General features: G+C 36.6%; 1 protein-coding gene and 1 pseudogene across 7 annotated transcripts in view; one reads left to right on the plus strand and one right to left on the minus strand.

The window, feature by feature from the left end:
• The window catches only part of CSNK1G1 (casein kinase 1 gamma 1), a 183,769-nt gene that overhangs the window by 108,740 nt on the left and 53,459 nt on the right, over nucleotides 1-21,570 (minus strand). For all 7 annotated transcript variants that reach the window (XR_004958634.1, XR_004958635.1, XR_004958633.1 and 4 more), the window contains one exon: nucleotides 13,429-13,831. Coding sequence is in view for 4 of the 7 variants with exons in the window: in XM_036253516.1 (XP_036109409.1) it covers nucleotides 13,429-13,609 (181 nt within the window). In the remaining 3 variants the exon portion in view is untranslated. The remainder of the gene's footprint in view (nucleotides 1-13,428; nucleotides 13,832-21,570) is intronic.
• LOC118621877 lies at nucleotides 1,812-1,899 on the plus strand (annotated as a pseudogene).

Genomic DNA, 21,570 nt, shown 5'->3' on the forward strand with positions numbered 1-21,570 from the left:
GGGAGAGAGAGGAAGGGAGAGAGAGACAGAAACATCGACGTGAAGGGACACATCGAGTGGCTGCCACCTGCACGACCAACCAGGGCCGGGGACAAACTGCAACCGAAGTACATGCCCTTAGCGGGAACCGAACCCGGGTCTCTCCGGACCGCAGGCCGACGCTCTAACCGCTGAGCCAAACCGGCCAGGGCTACCCACTTTTTAATTGGGTTGTCTTTTTATTAAGTTGTAAGAGTTCCCTATATATTCTAAATACTAGTCCCTTATTACATAATATTTGCAAATAATATAATTTTTCCCATTATGTGGGTGGTTTGTGTGTGTGTGTGTGTGTATTTACTGTCTTTATGGTGTCCTTTCCAGCACAAAATTTTTATTTTAAGTCCAATTTATTCCTTTTTCTTTTGTTGTTTGCACTTTGGTACCATATTTAAGAATCTACTGTCAAATCTGGGGCATGATTTATTTATCCATGTTTTCTTCTTTGATAGTTTGGGCTCTTATATTCAGTTCTTTGATCCATTTGGAGTTAATTTTTTATACAGTATGAGGTAAAGGTTCAACTTCAATCTTTTGTTGTGAATATCCAGAACTCCCAGAATCATGTGTGGAAAAATTATTCTTTCCCTATTGAACGGTCTTGACACACTAGTCAAAAAACAATGAACCATCCACCCTGGCCAGTGTGGCTCAGTTGTTTTGATGTCCCGTGCACCAAAATGTTGTCGGTTCAATTCCTGGTCAGGGTGTATACAGGAGACAATCTATCAATGTTTCTCTCTCAAATCGATGTCTGTCTATCTCTCTCTCTCTCTCCCCCTTCCTCTCTCTCTAAAAAATCAATAAAGACATATTTTTTTAAAAAGCAACGGACCATCAATTGATATCTGGTCTCTCAATTCAATTCCATTGATCCATATGTCTATTCTAATGCCAGTACCACACTGTCTTTATCACTGTTGCTTTGCTGTAAGTTCTGAAAAATCAAAAAGCATGAGTCATCCAACTTTGTTCTTTTTCAATATCGTTTTGGTTCTCCTGAGTCACTTGCAACTCCGTATGAATTTTAGGATCAACTTGTGAATTTCTACAAAGAAGCCAGCTAGAATTCTGACAGGAATTGTGTTGAATCTGTAGATCAATTTGGGGAGTACTATCATTTTAACAATATTAAGACTGATCCCTGAATGTCTTTCCAGGTATTCAGGTCTTCTTTTTTTTTTTGTTCAGACAGAGTGGGAGGGAGAGAGAGGAAGGAGAGAGAGAGAGAGAAACATCGATGTGAGAGAGACACATCGAGTGGCTGCCACCCACACGACCGACCAGGGCCGGAGACAAACTGCAACCAAGGTACGTGCCCTTAGCGGGAACCGAACCCGGGTCTCTCAGGACCGCAGGCCGACGCTCTAACCGCTGAGCCAAACCGGCCAGGGCTCAGGTCTTCTTTAATTTCTTTCAACAATGTGTTTTCAGAGTATAAATTTTACACTCATTTTGTTAAATTTATTCTTTTTTAAACATTCTCTTTTAATATTACTGCACATGAAATTGTTTTCTTAATTTCATTTTGGATTAAAGATAGATACTTTTAATAATAATGATTCAGACCTTCACCTTCATGATCCATTACCAGAAGCATATTATTTATTTTAATTAGAAAAGTAATAGTATCTCTTAAACCTGAATTAGGAAGCTCTATGATATAAAAGAATTTTCCAGATATGTTACACTCCTTCAGTAAAAATTAAAAAGCAGAATTGTTTACAACGGAAATGTTTCTAAAGCTTCAGATTTAATAAAGAGAATATGCGGTGCTTGCTTTGATATCACATATACTAAAATTGGAACAATACAGAGATTAGCACGGTCCCTGCGCTTCATGAAGCATTCCATATTTTTACAAACTTTCAGTTATAAATGTCATGAGAATGTACGGCATAGTGACTATAGTTAATAATACTGTATTACATATTTGAAAGTTGCTAAGAGTAAATCTTACAAGTTCTCATAAGAAAAAAAATTTTGTAACTGTTATGTGGAAATTTCCTGCCCAGTATGCATAAAATAAAACTAATTTATCCAGTAAGCTACAGAGGATGATATATTTCTTCATGAAAATGTTTATTGTATTTTTTACTTATAATAATAATAAAAGGTAGAAGTAACTGGAAGGCCAATTATATGATAATAGTTGTGGTAGCCTACTTGAAGAGATAGAATGTAGCCATTAATCTTATAATTATGAAAATCATATAACAATTTAGTAAATAAAGCAGAATCTCAAAGGTTACCCAACTTTGTTTATAGCAAAGTACATAATATATATACATGTGTGTGTATATATACATGTACACACAACTGAACAAAACTTTGCTCTAACTTTCTATGATGTTACAATTCTGTTTACCAAAAAATAATGCCCCCAAACCAAAAATCAAACAAATAAAACAAGCTTCATGAATTGGAATTATCCTTAACCTCTCTATAGGTTAGATGTTCAAATCTGAACAATCTATTATTTAGATTAATCCATCTCTAAAATGGTTTATAAAATAAAGTAGAAAAAAGTAGCATTATAACCTCAAAAAACGTGAATTTTTACAAACAGCTCAAACTACCTAGTAAAGCTCTTTAATAAAAAAATAAACATTTAGAATTACTTAAAATCACAAAGCATTTACTGTTTAAGCTTTCTACCATCCAAATTGGAGGAACTCCCACTATTATTCTTTTGATATCAACACCATTGGATAAAAAAGACTGTCATGTATTTTTAACAATATAGAAAAAGTAACAGAAAAATTACACCTTTTGCGGGTAGGGAGGAGATAGATATAAGAAGCTATAAATTAACTTATGTTAGGGGGTAGGGTTGAATCATGGTCTGGTCTTGTGCTCAACTCATTGCTTATTTAAGATAATGTGGAATCGTGATTCTGTTAACTAGTCAGTGTATTAGCTGTCCCACCTCAAGCACTGTTATGCGAGTTTCATTAATATGCTCCCTTTAACTGCAGTTTTACTTTCTGTGGTTTTAGTTACCTGTGGTCAACTGCAGTATAAAAAAAATTAAATGGAAAATTCCAAAAAATAAACTATTCATAAGTTTTAAATTGTGTGCTGAGTTATATGATAAAATCTCAAGTCACCCTGCTCTGACATGCCTAGGACATGAATCATTTCTTTGTCCAGCATATCCATGATGAGTGTATGCTACCCATCCGTTTAGTCTCTAAGTAGTTATCTCAGTTGTTAGGTGGACTGTAGTGGTATCTCAGTGTATGTTTTCAAGTAACTTATTTTTCTTAATAATGCCATACATACATAATTTTTATTACAGTATACTGTTATAACTGTTCTTTTATTATTAGTTAATGTTATTAATCTCTGTGAATAATTTATAAGTTAAATTTTATCATAGGTATGTGTATATAGGAAAAATGGTGTATATATATAATGTTTGGTATTATTCAAGATTTTAGGAATCCACTGGGGGTCTTGAAATGTATTTCCTGCAGATGGGGAGGGAGGATTACTGCATGTCCTTCAAAGGTATTCATCCAATTCACAGTTGAACTAAATGAAACCAAAATTAGAGCTATATGTTTAGCATCAGTGATGACAATGATCCATTAACTAATTCTCCTTGGTGAAGGTGGTTTAAAGAACTACAAATCTACTTAATTTTCTTATCAGTCAGCTCGCATTTCTATCTGTGTTACTACAATATCACAAAAGTCTGTCCAATAATGGCTTGCTGAATAAAAATATGTAAAACATGAGACACCTGATTTAACATGGCAGATAAAATGTAGGCATTTAGCTCTATTCCTTTCCAAAACTCCATTGAAATGACAAAAGAAACAAAAAGGACAAATAAAACAGATGAGAAACAACTGACTAGAGATGTCAACACTTGTGGAAGATGAGAAATGAAAAAGCAAATGGTAACAGACTTAGCAGACCCGAGGAAGTTGACATATACTTCAGAAGAGGAATCTAATTGATCTTCACAGAAATGTACAATTCTGTTGTAAACCAGAGAGGAAGAATTCATAAAGGGTATGTAGATAACTAACAACAAATTTTTAAAATCAAGTATCAGTAATTTTTATTTCTGAGGGTAGGTGAGATAGAGATGTACTAGAAAGAAAACACAATAACAGTGCTTTACCTGGCCGGTGTGGTTCATTGGTTGAGCATCGACCCATGCACCATGAGGTTATTGGTTCGATTCCCAGTCAGGGCACATGCCCAGGTTGTGGGCCTGATCCCCTGTGGGGGGCATGCAGGAGGTGGCCAGTCGATGTTCTCTCTCATTGATGTTTCTATCTCTCTTTCCCTCTCCCTTCCTCTCTAAAAATCAATGAAGAAAAAAAAACTTTTTAATAATAATGCTTTCACAGCTCAGCTGTGACCAACATTCCCAAAACCATTGCACTATACCTGTATAAAAATGGTTTAACAAAAAAGTATGACATAAATATTTTGGGGAATTGGGAAGTGTATGCACAGATGGCCCATGACTTACAGTGGTTCGACTTATCGCTCTTTCAACTTCATAGTGGTACAAAAGTGGTAAGCATTCAGCAGAAACTATACTTAAAATTTGTATCTTTTTCCAGGCTAGCAATATATGGTACAATAATTTCTTTCTTTCTTTTTTTTTTTTATCCTCACCCGAGGACATTTTTCCATTTTTTGTTCAGACAGAGTAGGAGGGAGATAGAGGTAAGAGAGAGAGAGAAACATCTACGAGAAAGGGACACATCGACTGGCTGCCACCCAAATGACCCAACCAGGGTCGGGGACAAACTGCAACCGAGGTACGTGCCCAGGGATACAATAATTTCTTGTGATGTTTGGCAGCAGCAGTAAGCTTCTAATCACCCACATGATCACAAGGGTCAACAACTGATACTCTACAGTGCATGTATTGTGTTAGATGATTTTGACCAACTGTAGGCTAATGTAAGTGTTTTCAGCATGTTTAAGGTAGGCTAAGCTATGTTTGGTAGGGTAGGCATATTAAATGCACTTTCAATTTATGATATTTCCGACCTACAACAGGACATAACCCCATCATAAGTTGAGGAAAATAATATCTAATATTGAAAAAAATGTTTAGAAAAAAAGAAGTATCTAGAAGACATTTATGGAGCTAAAATGCTTGCCTGTAGGGATCAGGACTTTATTTTTTTATTTTTTTATCCTCACTCAAGGACATTTTTTGATATTTTGTTCAGATAGAGTGGGAGAGAGAAACATCGACGTGAAAGGGACACATCGAGTAGTTGCCACCCGCACAACCCAACCAGGGCCGGGGACAAACTGCAACCGAGGTACGTGCCCTTAGCAGGAACTGAACCCAGGTCTCTTGGGACCATAGGCTGACGCTCTAACCGCTGAGCCAAACTGGCCAGGGCAGATCAGGACTTTAAAAAATCTATGCCACAAGTGGTTCTTTTCATTAAAATTAAATTATTAAAAAATATGTATCTTTAGCATTTTCTTGACCTAGTAACCCCAACTCAGGAAAATGACCATGATCTACTACTCTTAGAGTCCACTATAGCTCACACTGAGATCCACTCCTTTGCAAAGAGCTTTACTATTTATGGAAAAGTATAACCATAAGTTCAGACAGTTTTCTCCTTGGGGATGCATGATGACCTCATGTAATTACTGATTATGAACTCTCTTCATAATTAAATCCATAATCATTCTAGTTTTGTAGTCCTCAACAATTCCAAACTGGCTTAGCAATTCTAGATATTTTACTGTTAAATTATCCTGATTAACAAGATCTCAAGGCATAATTTTGAAAGTATGATATCTATGACACTTCTAAAAGCATCATATTAAACTAACATCACACAGACTGTGAGTCAGCAACTGTGGTTAAAACTGCTAAGTCTTAACTTTTTTTTTTGATGGATTGTGCTACTGACAGAAAGAATTCTCCCTCAAGATCTATTAAAGTTTATTAACCTCAACAAATTGTGCTAGAGTTAGCACCAGTAGAGTGCCATTCCAAAAGAAATTTAAACTATGATACTACTAGGAGCAAGAATTTTATATACATTTGTGTATGGTTCTTCCAAGAAAGTTAAAATGCATTATTTCTGGAGTCATAATTTTAAGTTCAACCCCTCTATACTATACTGTGAAACAAAAATAAGTAATATAATCCGTTGTACACCTTTGAACTGAAAACATGTAAACATCCCTTACTGGGAAAAATGTATTTTGTCAGGTCTACACACATACATCTCTCTAAAGAGATAAAGCAACTGAGAGAAATATTAACAGCTAAATCTGGGTAATAATGTTATGGATATTAACCATCCTATTCTTTTTACTTTTTGGAAAATTTTGAAAATTTTCTTTATACAAAGCTGGAAAATTTTAAACATATTAAACATTTTGTATTATGTATATGAACCAAGTATTCACTATGTATCAACCACTGTCTTAGGTGATTTAATATATTATCTGAATTATGTCTTCACAACAAATCTGTAAGGTAGATATTATCATTACCCTTATCTGATAGGAAAAAATGAAACCTGGAAAGGCAATCTGACTCTAGGACTCTTACTTTTAACTACTTGGGGAAGAGAGTAATGGCATGACATCTAAAACTTGTCTTAGTTCCATCCACGGACTCTAAAAATTTGCAAAAATAGAAAAAAATCTTAAAATATTATACAAGCACAATATATCAGTTTTTTTCTGATCATTGGTTGGCTTAGATTTTGCCTGATAGAGACAATTCCATTTGTTCAAAATGCTAAGGTTTCCTAAGAAACTATAAATTTAAAAAGTAACATTTGTTATTATAATGACTTCATTTTCAACTAGAGAACACTTTTATTTTACTTTATTGTTTAATCCTTACTTGAGGATATTTTTTATTTCAGAGAGAGAGGAAAGGAGAGGAAGAGACAATAACACCGATGTGAGAAAGAAACATTGATCCAGTTGCCTCCCCCATATGTGCCCCAACTGGGGATCAAACCAGAAACCTACATATGTGCCCTGACTTAGAATCGAACCCACAACCTTTCGGTGTAAGGGACAACACTCCAACCAACTAAGTCACACTGTCCAGGACTAGAGAACAATTTTAAATCTCATGTTTTATCTTAAGTCTATATCCTTTCATATACATGGTTTTCAAAAAATTTTAATGTAGCAGAACCACATCTTTCTAATAAATCTTATTGAAAACTCACTATAGAGGTAACACAGAAAGAGGAGTCCTTCCTGCTCACTTTTTCTTTCTATTCTCTTGTCGTGGGAAAGACTTTGCAGAACACAGTATGAAATCAATTGCTTTAGATAATATGCATCTGTAAACCATTAATGATCACAACTGACAAAACCAGAACTGGCTGCAAATGCTGAAGTTACAAATTTCAGTTTAAGTTCATTAGCGGTTAGTTAAGTTTTCAGGTAAGGAAAGAACAATATGCAGTGAGGTTGTCATGTACTTACTTTAGTAATAAAAATTAGTGTCTTATTTTAGAAGCTAGGGAGGAGTGTATCACAGGACAAGCTGCTACCCTTAGCCAATTCATCTTTGTCAAAAACATCCTTCTGTGCTAATGTACTTTGCATAGTTTACCCAATACCAAAGAGGGAAAAGAGAAAAAAGGTCAATTATTTGTATCTCCATTTTCTTGTTTGTAAGCAAAAACATTATCTAACAATATCCTATTTCACGAGGACAACATGAAGAATATTAAACATAGGTACATGTCTATTTGATGTGAAAAAAATGTTGCCCATCTACTTATTCTTGCAAATAAAAAGGAAAAGAAACTGTTATTTGTAGACTAGGGGTATACATTTTCTTAATTCTGGAGGAATAGAATCATTTGTATCTTGATGTTTACATGATTATTTCCAGGACTGATTCAGCAGAAGACTCAAAACTTAAAATAATAATAATAATAAAAAATCCACAAAATATTCTCCATGTTTCTCAATTAATAAAAAGCAACTTGCAGATCTGTTTCCAGTTCATCATGTTCTACCTTATATCCATGACCAGCCTTCATCAATCTTCCTTTCTCAAATATTCAAAATTCCTTTCTACCGAGGCAATATACACAGGCAAGACTCCATAGAAATAACCTTTCCATTAAAAAATAGATAAAGACCACAAAGCAACTCTTAGAGGAAATATAAACAGATGTATAAAGATGTTTACATTCACCCAAGAACACTTACACATCTAGCAAGATACCATTTTCCCCATCACACTAGCATAGATGAAAAGTTTCTCAATAACGTTCAAGGCTTTTGAAGGGATAAGGACACAACCAAAGAAATGCACATGCACACACAGTGAATGGAAACTATCTTTCTGGAAAGTAAATTGACAATGTGTAACAAAATTGCAAATATGTATATCTTTTGACTCAGAAAAGAACACTTATAGAATTTATCCTATGAAAATAAAATCAGCCAAGTTTGGACTACAAAAATGTACTGTAAGTGTCTACAAGGATGTTCAGTTTAGCATTATTTATAATATTAAAAAAACAATTTATATGTATATATGCATAAAGACTACCTAAATAAATTACTGAATAACTACAGACACTTAAAATTACCTACATTTAAGCTGAATTAAGAGGTTTAGGCTATATTAAGTGATGTAAAAGCAAGTTTAGAGTACAATTTGATTGTATTTCTAAATTATATCCTGATATACATTTTTAAATTCTGGAAAATTAAAATAAATTAGTGATTATCTTTAGAACTACTTCTAAAGTAGAATTTTTTTAAATTAAAAAATAAGCATGTTATTTTCTTTTTAAATTTTTTCTTTATAAAGGATATTTTTGCTTTTTGTTTAGTGCCTTTTTCTGATGATAAAATATATGTACTCAAATAAAAACAACAAAGGGAGTTAAAAAAAAGAAAAATCTCAGAAATAAATAAACAGAGTGAAAGACCAAAGGCAATAATTAATTTGTTCTCTCCTGCTTAACCTTAGGGCACAAGGCCCACCTCTAGAAACTCTTCCTTTTTTACTTTTCAGCCTCTCTACTCTTCAGGTTCTTTCTCTTCCAGCATCCCTTAAATGCACCCTCTTTCTTCCACTCATTCAAGTTCCACAAAACACCATCTCATGACCTAGGATTGCAAGTTTATTAACACCTACATAGTGATGAATTCTTAATCCCTAAACTTTCCTAAACTTAAACTTTTCTAAATTGCAGATTCAGATTTGTTTTTGTGTTGCACACTCCTCAAAGTCAATAGGCCCACAAACTCTACGTTTCTTCCCACCACTTCTCTAATCCTGTATTTCCTTTCTCCATTAAAGGTTTCCTCAGTCACTTGGTCTCTCCAAGCTGACAAACTCACTCATCTCTGACCCCCTCCCATCCAATCATGCCCACAACCTACATCTGAAATTCCTCCTGAATTCATCCCTTGCTCTCCGTCTCACTGTCATTTTCAGAGCTAAGAGCTAAGGTAGGCCTAGCCATTTCTGACCTGGACTATAAAGCCAAACAAACATTCTTAAATAACAATTACATGCCACACACAGTAAAAGGAGTTGAGACTATAAAGATTAATAAAGCAAAGTACTACCATCAAACATTCATGGAGATAGAGAGATGGAGGAAGATAATATAATGTGACAAGTACTACAATTAGAGCAAAATACATAAGATGTCATGCTCTACCTGATCTAATCTTTTAGGTACCTGAATTATCTTTCTAGAATACAAACCAGATCATGTCACACATCTATTGTAAAACCCTGATGATTCTACTCCATTGCCTATAGGATGAAGACCAAATGCTGTAATACCATGCAAACACTTCACAATCTAGTCCCAACCTACCTAACAGCCTCATCTATTAATTTTATTTCACTTCACATCCCCTTACCCAGCCATGTATAACTAGTTGCTCCTCTATTAATGTGCTAAGCAATTCCACACCTCATGTTTGTGCATCCTTCTACTGGAGATCCTTTCTTCCTTGTGCTAATCAGCAGAAATCCTGTCTAACTCAATTTCTGAAACTTTCATCAGTTTTCTCTGCCAATGTAGTTTTCACACAATCTATAATAATATTTTGTATTGTAATTTTTCTATCACTAGACTATGAGATTCTTTTTTTTTTTTTTGTAAAAATTTTTTTTCTTTATTGATTTTAGAGAGAGAGGAAGGGAGAGGGAGAGAGAAATAGAAACATTAATGAGAGAGAACATCGAGTGGCCACCTCCTGCATGCCCCCCACTGGGGATCGGGCCCACAACCTGGGCATGTACCCTGACTGGGAATTGAACCAGCGACCTCTTGGTGCATGGGTCAACACTCAACCACTGGACCACACCGGCCAGGCTAGACTATGAGATTCTTAAAGACAGAAATTATATCTTGTTATTCTTTTTATTTTTAATCCTCGCCCGAGGATATTTTTTTTCCATTTATCTCTAGATAGAAAGGGGGGTGGGGAGAAAACAGAGAAAGACACATCATTTGGTTGCCTCCCGCACAACCCCGACAATGGCCGGGGACGAATTCCTATGGAGGTACACATACTTGGCCAGAATCAAACCCGCGACTCTGGTCTGCGGGCCTATGCTCTAACCGCTGAGCAAAACCAGCCAGGGCTATCTTGTTATTCTTTGCATCTTCCCCAAAGTCAAGCAAGATAGTAAACATTTAAGAACTATTTTTTAAGTGGATGATGAGGTGGAAAAACAGATTTTAGAGAATCAAAATATTCTCATCATAACATTACTCTTTTGGTTTGGTCAGGAACAGGGGTCTACCTAAACATTAAGGGCACTACTTACCACCACCACCCCTCACTCCACATACCAGGAGCCCAAAGGAGTCTAAGGTATTTTCTCCCCTCTTCCTATTCACCTGGCTATCTATCCCTCCCCTCCCCTAGGGGCTTATATTCAAGTAAGAGGACACAATAAACAGGTAAACAATTATATAAAATCAATTCATTGTGATAATGCAATGAATAAAATAAAGCAGTTTCATGGGGTAGAATGTGGCTAGGGAAGAAATGTGCTATTTTAAAATGAAGGTGGGGGAGAAGTCACAGAAAGTTTCTCTGAGATGGTAACAAAACCTTAGGTCTGAAGAATGAGAAGAAACCAGCTAAGCAAAATTTGGGGAAAGAATTCTGCAGGCAGAAGGAACTGTTAAGTATAAAAGCTCTAAAGCAGAAATCAGCTATTTGAGGGACAGAAGACAGAGTAGGTAGAAAAAGAAATGAGTTTGGAGAAGAAGCACTGCACATTGTAGCCTTGATGGGGGACTACCTGCACCTGCCTTGAGTTTGGAATTTCCTACTTTACATTTTTCTGTTGTCTGCACAATCTTCTACTTATAAATATCAGAGCAAGAAAATGCTGGAATGAGGTATACAACAAACCCTCTTGTAAGAAAATATGTCCAATGATTCCGAAAGTATCTTTTCTGATTTCTGTTGATAAAAAGTATTCCTAGATACAATGCTATAACAATATGGTCACAGGGCTAATGAAAATCTGGTAAGCACACAAGAATAAAACTACTTGAAAAAAAAAAGACAAATTCTTTCTACTGACTACAAGGCAAGTCAAAATGAGAACTAAAATTATCCTAGATTCATGAGAGAAAATAAAACAGTACACTACTACATTGAAAATATACATGGGGCTATAAATTTATCCTTTTAACTGGATGGATTTTCCATTCCCATGTAAACTTGAAGATCATATAATACAAATCTAGACTTAAGTGAGTAAGACAGAATTCCAGTTTTCACAGACCAAGATATTTCTTCCAACTTTATAGAAATTAAACAACTTTATGGTGTTTTGAGAATACATGGAATTACATGCATTACAAACTGCTTCTCAACCTTAATTTTATAGATGTTTATGTCATAATCTATTTAATTCCAGTACTACTGTGATGTTAGAGCAAAGTCAATCCATTACATAAATGAATGTTCATGAAACTAGCTGCTAAAGGAATTCCGTAGTTGCTAGGAACTCAAGCAGTGTGAAATTATACATCTTACACCTATCCTCAGTAGTATCTGCTAGCTTTGTTAACTTGAACATCATGAAGATATCACTAAATATGAAGAGCCTTTCATTATCCTAGTCAGGTCTTAAAATTCCAAGCTGCCTGCCTTCTATCAGTAAAAAATAAATTCATTCTCAGCATACAGTGATCAATTCTGCACCCAGTGATCTCTGGCCAGTGTAGTGATATTTCCCTGAATTTCTACATGGGGGATCAAAGGTAAGACTTTTCCATCTTCTTCTGCAGAATCATCAGAAGCAGCAGAGGTAACAAGCTCCTAAACTCCCATTCCCCCAAGGGCCAAACTCTCCTACAAGGGGTCTTCATACTAATCCATAGCCTCAATGTTTATGAAGAAAAAGAAAACACTTTAGCCTAAAAGAGAACCTCTTCACTTTCTCCAAGCTGATGTCCAACTTCATACACTTAGAAGATCTTTCATTTTCTCTTCCCCATCCACCTAGGAGGTGAATAACCAATGTATCCTCTTTCCAATTTCACATCTTCAGACTGGTCAATTTTGTCATTAGTCATCATCTCACTCATAAATTTATACATTAAATTAAAAATCTATTTCCTCCTGCCCTGGCCGGTGTGGCTCAATGATTAGAACGTTGTCTAGTGCACAGAAGGGTCACGGGTTCAATTCCCATTCAGGGCACATATCCGGGTTCAATCCTTGGTCAGGGCACATGCATGAGGAAACCTATTGAGATTTCTATCTCATATTGATGTTTATGTTTCTCTTTCTCACTCCCCCACCCCTTCCTCTCTCTCTCTCTCACATCAATAAAAAACATATCCTTGAGTGATAATTAGGAAAAAGAAATTGCATAATTTCTTCCTGAAGTTTTAGCTCAATCCTGATGCTGGGACTTCTAGGAAGAAATACAAACATAGTATCAGTTGGAAAGCCTCTCTAAACAGGATGTATATCCTTACAGATTAAATTTGGGTATTATTGCTTTATCAGGAGCATGGTTTGAATTAAAAGACCTTACTGTCTTCCAAAGGTGTGGGGGTTCAAGGGCCAACGGCATCTACAGTACCTGAAAGTCAGACAGAATTAAGTGCTCTGCCTCTCTGGCCAACTAAATCAAAATCTTAATTTTATTGGTATCCATATGCAGATCTCCCTACATCATCATATCTCAGACTGGCAGAAAATTTTTAAATCTATTCACATACAGATGAACCTTGCATAAAAATTATATCTAATAATGACTATCCCATTCACAAATTCTTTAATTCTTAAGAGAATTTCCCATAAAACTATAAACCAGTTGTTGTGAAACATACCACAGCTTTTTATAGCTGCTGCTGTTAGTGGAAGCCACTGATATAACCAAGTTCTTACCTAATCTGAGCTCTCCGAAGTTCCCACACCCTATCTTCTTGCCAACCCTGAAGTTGGGTCCCACCATAAGAACCCCAGAGGATGTTGAGGAGCCAGATGGTCGGGAACAGTGCGCACTCCTTTGGGCCATGGGTTTAGTGGTGCGTTGTCTTTCATCTTTCTCCCTACTAGGATGGTCCATTATCCTACACAACAAAGTCTCTCCACAATGAGTAGCCTCAGGCTGTATACCTCTCTTCAATACAAAAGTATGTCCAAATAAACCGTAGTCAGAAAAAGGTAAGCAGTTCTTTTGGCACCATATTTATGTTTCTAATGTATCTCCAAGGGATGAAAAACCACTGGATCGTTCTTGTAGGACATGTAGTCTGTAGGTCTCAAGCATAGGAGGATATTTTGTAACCTAGGTAAAAATCAAGAAAACACAGAGTTAAAAATTAAATTTTAAAAGAAAGTTATCACTAATTAGAATGGATCTTATCTAAAAAATGAGCAAAGTGGATAGTTTCCTGAAATGGGTTTTGGTTTTATATCCTCCAACAGTTTAGCCATCTGGACTAGTAACATAAGTTCAGTAGGCTGTACACCATGGTAGCTAAGGGAACACACAAGCCTTTAATATAAAAGGCTCTCTTCTAGTGCTGTACATGTGACCCAAAAGAAAGTTATTTGTTGGCTTTTTTATCACTAGCTAACAGATATGGTAGGGTTAAACCTAGTTAAATCAACTGACAATTAAAAGCTCTTCCTTTAATTTGGGCAGAACCTATCAGAAATGAGGTTACTCTCCCCCTGCTCCAACCCCACTATTTATGAAGCCAGGGGTTCTCAACCTTCCAAATGCTGCAACCCTTTAATACAGTTTCTCATGTTGTGGTGATCCCCCAGACATAAAACTATTTTCGTTACTACTTCATAACTGTAATTTTGCTACTGTTATGTCTTAGGTAACCCCTGTGAAAGGGTCGTTCGACCCCCAAAGGGTTGAGAACCGTTGTATCAAGCACTGATAGCAATCACAAAACCCAAGACATGTGACTGAATAACAGAGACTACTTCTATAAAGGACTTTCCAAAACCCTAGTGGTACTAAGTAGTCCCAGACTAAAGCCTTAGAAAGCTCAACTTTTGGTCTAGTTTCATTGTGGACTGAGTGATTGAAACTAATCTTGTGCACAAATCCAAAGTGAAAATAAAGCTGACAAACAAAAAGTCTTTTTTTTATTTTATTTTTTTAATGTGGTACGTGCCCCTAGCGAAAACCGAACCCGGGACTCTCTGGTCCACAGGCGTTACGCTCAGCCGCTGAGCCAAACTGGCCAGGGTGGGAAACAAAAAGTCTTAAACAATCCTCATGCCTGTGGGAATTCTCCAGTGTCCCAAATCAGGACTAAGCCCAAAACAAACGTTTACAATGAGATAATTACTATGCTATTTTTGATATTCCAGGTGAGTATCCTTATCAAAAAATATTTTTACCACTAAACACATACTTATGTTTTAGTTTCAGTAAATATTATCCTTAAAACTTTAAGGAAGAAAAGAATTGGAACTGCTTGGTTATTGTATGTATACAATAAAGCAAATTAAGGGGGGAAAAATCAGGGTGATGAAATGAGGTCAGCAATGACTGCATTTCCTACATAAGCAACATTATGAATTTACACTTTTCCTTATTCTTTTTCATATTTCCAATTATATCTAATATTCTGAGTATCTATGTTATTTACCCAAAGTTCCTCAAACAATATTAGTAAAATGTAAACACAATTTAAGATGCATTATTTAGAGAGTCCCATTTTAACTGGTGGGAGTGTCTCTCTGTATGAGAAACTGTGAGGCTATACTTTTCTTCCTTTATACTATAAAAATTTTTGAAGACAGAATAAGTATGTGTCTGATCCTATCCAAACAATTTTGAGCATTCAACTAACTCCCAAATTTTCATAAATTACTCATATAATAGTCTCATTTATAAAATTTGGAAAAGTGTACTACTTTCTTGTTCTTCATATTTTTATTTGTGTGCTGTTCTTCTAACAGATGGAGGTTATTTTTATAATACTTGTCATTAACTGTCTTCATTGTACTTAAACTTATGTAGCATTAGGTGGAATAATCACACATAGCTCTCCTTTTCCATGCATACTTGCATGTATGCATTAGGAAAACATATAGTACTTACAAGGCTAGAAACCTACACAAAACCAAAAATTGCCTTCAGCTGGGAAAGGAATGACTTTTAACACCTGCTTGTAGAGCAGAAAAATAACTTTACTTCCCAAAAATATGGCAAAAAAATTTAAGGTATTAATTTTCTAATCTATGCCTGAGATATTAGCACAGTCTATAGTTAATGAAAGATAAATATTATTCAATACCACTTTATGTGGTGCCTCTCATTTAAGAAGACAAACTAAGTGAACAATTACAATTTTTAAATCCTAGTTCTTTATCACCACTCACTACTCAAAACTATTTTCTACTTCCTACTTACAAACGCATTAGCATGACATCCGAGTCCCTTCAATATCAACTTATTTAAATTCATGTATTAGCTTCCGGTCAAGATGGTGGCATAGGTAAACACAGTATGGCATCCTCCCACAACCACATCAAAGTTACAACTAAACTACAGAACAACCAGCATTCAAAATCACCTGATATCAGGCTGAATGGAAGTCCTACAACTACAGAAATAAAGAAGCAGCGGTATCGAGAATGGTAGGAGGGGCGAAGGCATGACAGGCTGGTCACCCACGTATGGTGGATAAATATCAGGAGGATACCTTGGCTGGGAAGGTCCTCCCTGAGGACTGAGGGGTCCTTGTCCCACACCAGGCGCCCAGTTCAGGTTTCCAGTGCCAGGAAGAAACATCCCTGGCTGGAAAAATCAGTGGGACCTGAGGCTCAGAAAGGCTGAGGCAGTTGGAGGCCCAGGCAGCTCCTCTTAAAGGGCCCGCGCACGGACTTATCGGACTCACTCTCTCTAAGCTTGGAGGGGAGGCAGCTCGAGGGGCGCCAGAGACATACAGGAAAGAACTGAGCTGTTTGGGATTGGAGCGAGGGCAGAAGAGGGGGCTTTCTCTGAGACAGATGTGCTGTCAGAGGCCTTTGTTCCTTGGGTGAGCCCTTCCCTGGGGCGGCAGACAGCCGCCATATCTGGGGCTCCAGCAACCTGTCTCACACTGTTCTCCCCGCCCTGGTGATTCCCTGAGGCCCCGCCCCACCCAACTTTCAGGCCCACCCAAGCTGTTGCCAGTAGGTTAACTATAGGATTGGCCTGTCTTGGATCCTGCTTCAGGTTTACCTAAATTCTTTCAAACAAGCAGCAACTGGTCTCAGCTAGCCCCATACTTCTCATTAAGTAATACATACAAACAAACAGGGAGGCAGCCAAAATGAGGAGACAAAGAAACAGGTCCCAAATGAAAGAACAGAACAAAACCCCAGGAAAAGAACTAAGCAAAATGGAGATAAGCAACCTAACAGATGCTGAGTTCAAAACACTGCTTATAAGAATGCTCAGTGGACTTAGTGAGAACCTCAGCGAACTTAGTAAGGGCCTCAAGAGCATAAAAAAGGACCAGTCAGAAATGAAGGAGAGACTAACTGAAATGAAGAATAATTTACAGGAAATCAATAGTAGAGTAGGTAAAGCCAAGAAGCAAACCATCGATTTGGAATATAAGGAAGCAAAAAACACCCAATCAGAACAGCAAACAGAAAAAAGAATCCAAAAAATGAGGATAGTGTAAGGAGCCACTGGAACAACTTCAAGCGTGCCAACATTCGCAACTTGGGGGTGCCAGAAGGAGAAGAAAGGGAACAAGAAATCGAAAACTTATTTGAAACAATTATGGCAGAAAACTTCCCTAACTTGGTGAAGGAAACACATACAAGTCCAGGAAGCACAGAGAGTCCCAAACAAGATGAACCCCACAGCCCACACCAAGATACATCATCATCAAAATACAAAAGATTTAAGACAAAGAATCTTAAAATAAGTAAGAGAAAATCAGTTGGTTACCTACAAGGGAGCTCCCATAAGACTGTCAGCTGATTTCTCAAAAGAAACTGCAGGCAAGAAGGAAGTAGCAAGAAATATTCAGTGATGAAAAGCAAGAACCTACAACCAAGATTACTCTGTCCTGCAAAGCTGTCATTTAGAATCGATGGCCATATAAAGAGTTTCCCAGACAAGAAAAAGCTAAAGGAGTTCATCACCACTAAACCATTATTATATGAAATGTTGAAAGGTCTTTTTGAAGAAAAAGGTAAAATATATGAACAAACAAAATGGCAATGATTACATATCTATCGACAATGGAATCTAGGAACAAAATGAACAGGCAGAACAGAAACATTCTCATAGATACAGAGAACATTTTGTTGATTGCCAGATGGAAAGGGGGTTGGGGGAATGGGTGAAAAAGATGAAGGGATTAAGAAGTACAAATTGGTTGCTAGACCTACAAACCTCAAAGGGAAGCAGTTTGGGGGGTGGGAAGAAATAAACCAAAGAATTTATATGTACCAATGGACACAGACAACAGTGTGGGAAAAGGCAGGAGGGGGGAGGAAGGGGTCAATGAGGGGAATATGAGGAACATCTGTAATACATTCAACAATAAAGATAAAAAAATTGATAAAAAAAAGATGTACTACCTTAGCAACTTAAAAAAAATAAACAAATAAATTCATGTTTTAAAAAGCTAGTACACAAACACAAGAAACATCCATTCTTTTTTTTTTTTTTTTATCCTCACCAGAGGACATTTTTCCATTTTTTGTTCAGGTAGACTGGGAGGGAGAGAGAGGAACAGAGAGAGAGAGAGAGAAACATCGATGTGAAAGGAACACATCGAGTGGCTGCCACCCACATGACTGACCAGAGCCGGGGACAAACTACAACCGAGGTATTCGCCCTTAGCGGGAACCGAACCCGGGTCTCTCAGGACCACAGGCCGACGCTTTAACCGCTGAGCCAAACCGGCCAGGGCGAAACATCCATTCTTAACTCTTACACCTAGAATGGCCTCTTAACTCGTGTTTCTTATTTAAAGCCTGACTCATATCCTACATCCTTTGTGAAAACTTTAATAACCAATTCATCATTAACACTTGGAGCACCTTTATCTATACCACTCATTTGCCACCTACCAGATTATATTGGTATGTACTCTAATAGTCGATTTGATCATAAGCCTTTGAAATTAAAGATCTTGTCATATCTCCTTAAGTTTCTTGCATATACTTGGTACCAAATACTGAGTAATAATTATGCTTAACAGAAAACAAATTCCCAGTGACATAACCAAATATCTTATAACAAATAATAAAAGATAATACTAATTTATCTTAAGAAATCCTATAATTCCTCCAGCAGGAAGCTAGTATTATTCATTTAGATTCAATAGTGTGAAGACACAGGCTAGTTAGAATTTCCATTTGACATGGATATTAGATAATTTACTTACAGTTACTAGCAGACAACATGAAAAAGTTAGTTCAAGAACCAGGTCAAGCCTTTGCCAGTTTGGCTCAGCAGTTAAGAGCGTCAACCCAAGGACCAAAGAGTTACAGATTCAATCCCCAGCCCGGGTCACAGTCGTAAGGGAGGCAACCAATTAATATGTTTCTCCCACATTGATGTTTCTCTCTCTCTCCCCGCCCCCCACCTCCCTCTCTCTCAATCTTTAAAAAAAAAAAAAAAAAAAAAAATCAATGGAAAAGATCCTTAGGTGAGGATTAAAAAAAAAAAAAGAACAAGCCCTGGCTGGTTTGGTTCAGCATTTAAGAGCGTTGGCCTTCAGACCAGAGTCTTGGGTTTGATTCTGGTCATGGGTACATTCCTCAGTTGTGGTTCAGTCCCTGGCCCTGGTCAGGATCGTGCGGGAGGCAACCAATAGATGTTTCTCTCTCTCTCTCTCCCCAGCTCTCTCCCAGTCTGTGTGAAGATAAATGAAAAAATATCCTCAGAGGACATTTAAAAAAAAGAAAAAAGAACCAGGTCAAATAGAATACCAAAGGTAAGCAAGTTATATTTTAACCTTATTTTTATTTTTTTAATCTTTATACCCAAGGATATTTTTCCAGTTTTTTGTTTTGTTTTGTTTTTTGATAGAATGGGAGGGAGGGAGGAAAAGAGAGAGAAATTTGGATGTGAGATACAATGACTGGTTGCCTCCCACATGACCCCAACCAGAACCAGGGATGGAACTCCCAACCAAGATACAGGCCCTTGACCAGGAATCGAACCCTCAACTCTTCAGTCCCTGGGTCAACACTCTAACCACTGAGTAAAACCACCTAGGGCATACCCCTATTTTTAAAAGATGGCTTCTACGGACAGCAGTAAAAGAAAAACTATATTCTAATATTTTTTCCTTTTTTCATAGTTAAAGGGATAAAGGAGAGAATGTAACAACTGGATGTTTACTTTTCTGGTGAATAAACTATTGGCGATAACTTTAGGTTTCCTATATTGTTATTAAACATGTTAATGTTATGATGGATACATATTTGAATTTTTAGAGTCATACCAGCACAATTAAGAAGACTAATTCTAGTAGTTTCTGTCAATTTAGGCATGACTGCATTAAAAAAATATATTTTAAAAAATGAGACCCCACATATTCTCTAAATATGAGCTCTCTAGCAGATTAAAGAATTGCTACCTATAGTAAAATCAACAAATCCAAGTCTGCCAGCTTAGAGATGAAAATATGGCTCCCTTCAGAAAATATGGTCAATGAAAAGTTTTCCTTCACAGACTGCTTTATAAGATACGCATTACCATTTCATCACGATGAAATGGGAGAAATTTATGCTTCTAGTAACTACCACTCTGAGCCAATGTATTAAAGCTATGTGTCAAAACCAAGAGTTCATTTGGCCCAAAGTCACTTTCTATAAGGCAGCAATAGATGTGTTGTGGGAAGGATAGGTAAGCATGATATTCTATCATGAATGAAATGACTAAAGGTGTACTTGTTGGTCATTTGTCTATCTTCTTCAGAAAAATGTCTGTTTAGCTCCTCTGCCCAATTTTTATTCAAATTATTTGGGGTTTTTTCCTGTTGATTTATGAGTTGTTTACATATTTTAGATATTAACCTCTTATTAGATACATGATTTACAAATATTTTCTATCATTCGGCAGATTGCCATTTCATTTTATTGATGGTTTCCTTTGCTGTGTAGAAGCTTTTTAGTTTGACATAGTCCCACTTGTTTACTTTTGCATTTGTTGAGCCTTTGCTTTTGGTGTCAAATCCAAAAAATCTCTGCCAAGACCAACGTCAAGGTGCTTAACCCCATTTTCTTCTATTGAGTGTTATGGTTTCAGGTGTTACATTCAAGTCTGTAATCCATTTTGAGTCGGTTTCTGTGTATGGTGTAAGACAAGAAGCCAGTTTTCCCATCACCATTTACTGAAGAAACTAATCCTTTCTCCACTGTATATTCTGGGTTCCTCTCATAAATTAATTGACCATATATACATAACTCTATATCTGAAATCTCTATTCAGATCTATGTGTCTGTTTTTATGCCAATACCATACTGTTTTGATTTCTATAACTTTGTATTACACATACTTTGAAATCAGGATGTGTGATGCCTCCAGCTTTGTTGTTCATTCTCAAGAATGCTTTGGCTTGGCTATTAAGGGTCTTTTGTGGCATTCAAATTTTAGGTGTATTTTTTTTTTTTTAATTTCTGTGAAAAATTCCAATGGCATTTTGATAGGGACTGCACCAAATCTTTATATTACTTTGAGCAGTAGGAATGTTTTAACAATATTAATCTTCCAACCCATGAATATGAAATATCTTTCCATTAGTTTGTGTCTTCCTCAATTTGTTTCATTAATGTCTTATAGTTTTTCATGTACAGACCTTTCACTTCTTTGCCTAATTTATTCCCAGGCACTTTATTCTTTCTGATACAATTCTAAATGTAACAGTTTTCTTGCTTTTAATTTTTTTTCCTTTACAGATTTTAGAGAGATGGGAAGGGAGAAGAGATAGAAACATCAATGAGAGAGAACATCAACTGGCCACCTCCTGCATGCCTCCCACTGGCGATTTGGCCCATAACCTGGGCATGTGCCCTGATGGAGAATCCAACCAGCGACCT

This window comes from Molossus molossus, unplaced genomic scaffold (genome assembly GCF_014108415.1).
Source record: "Molossus molossus isolate mMolMol1 unplaced genomic scaffold, mMolMol1.p scaffold_m16_p_1, whole genome shotgun sequence".
NCBI classification, from domain to species: Eukaryota; Metazoa; Chordata; class Mammalia; order Chiroptera; family Molossidae; genus Molossus; species Molossus molossus.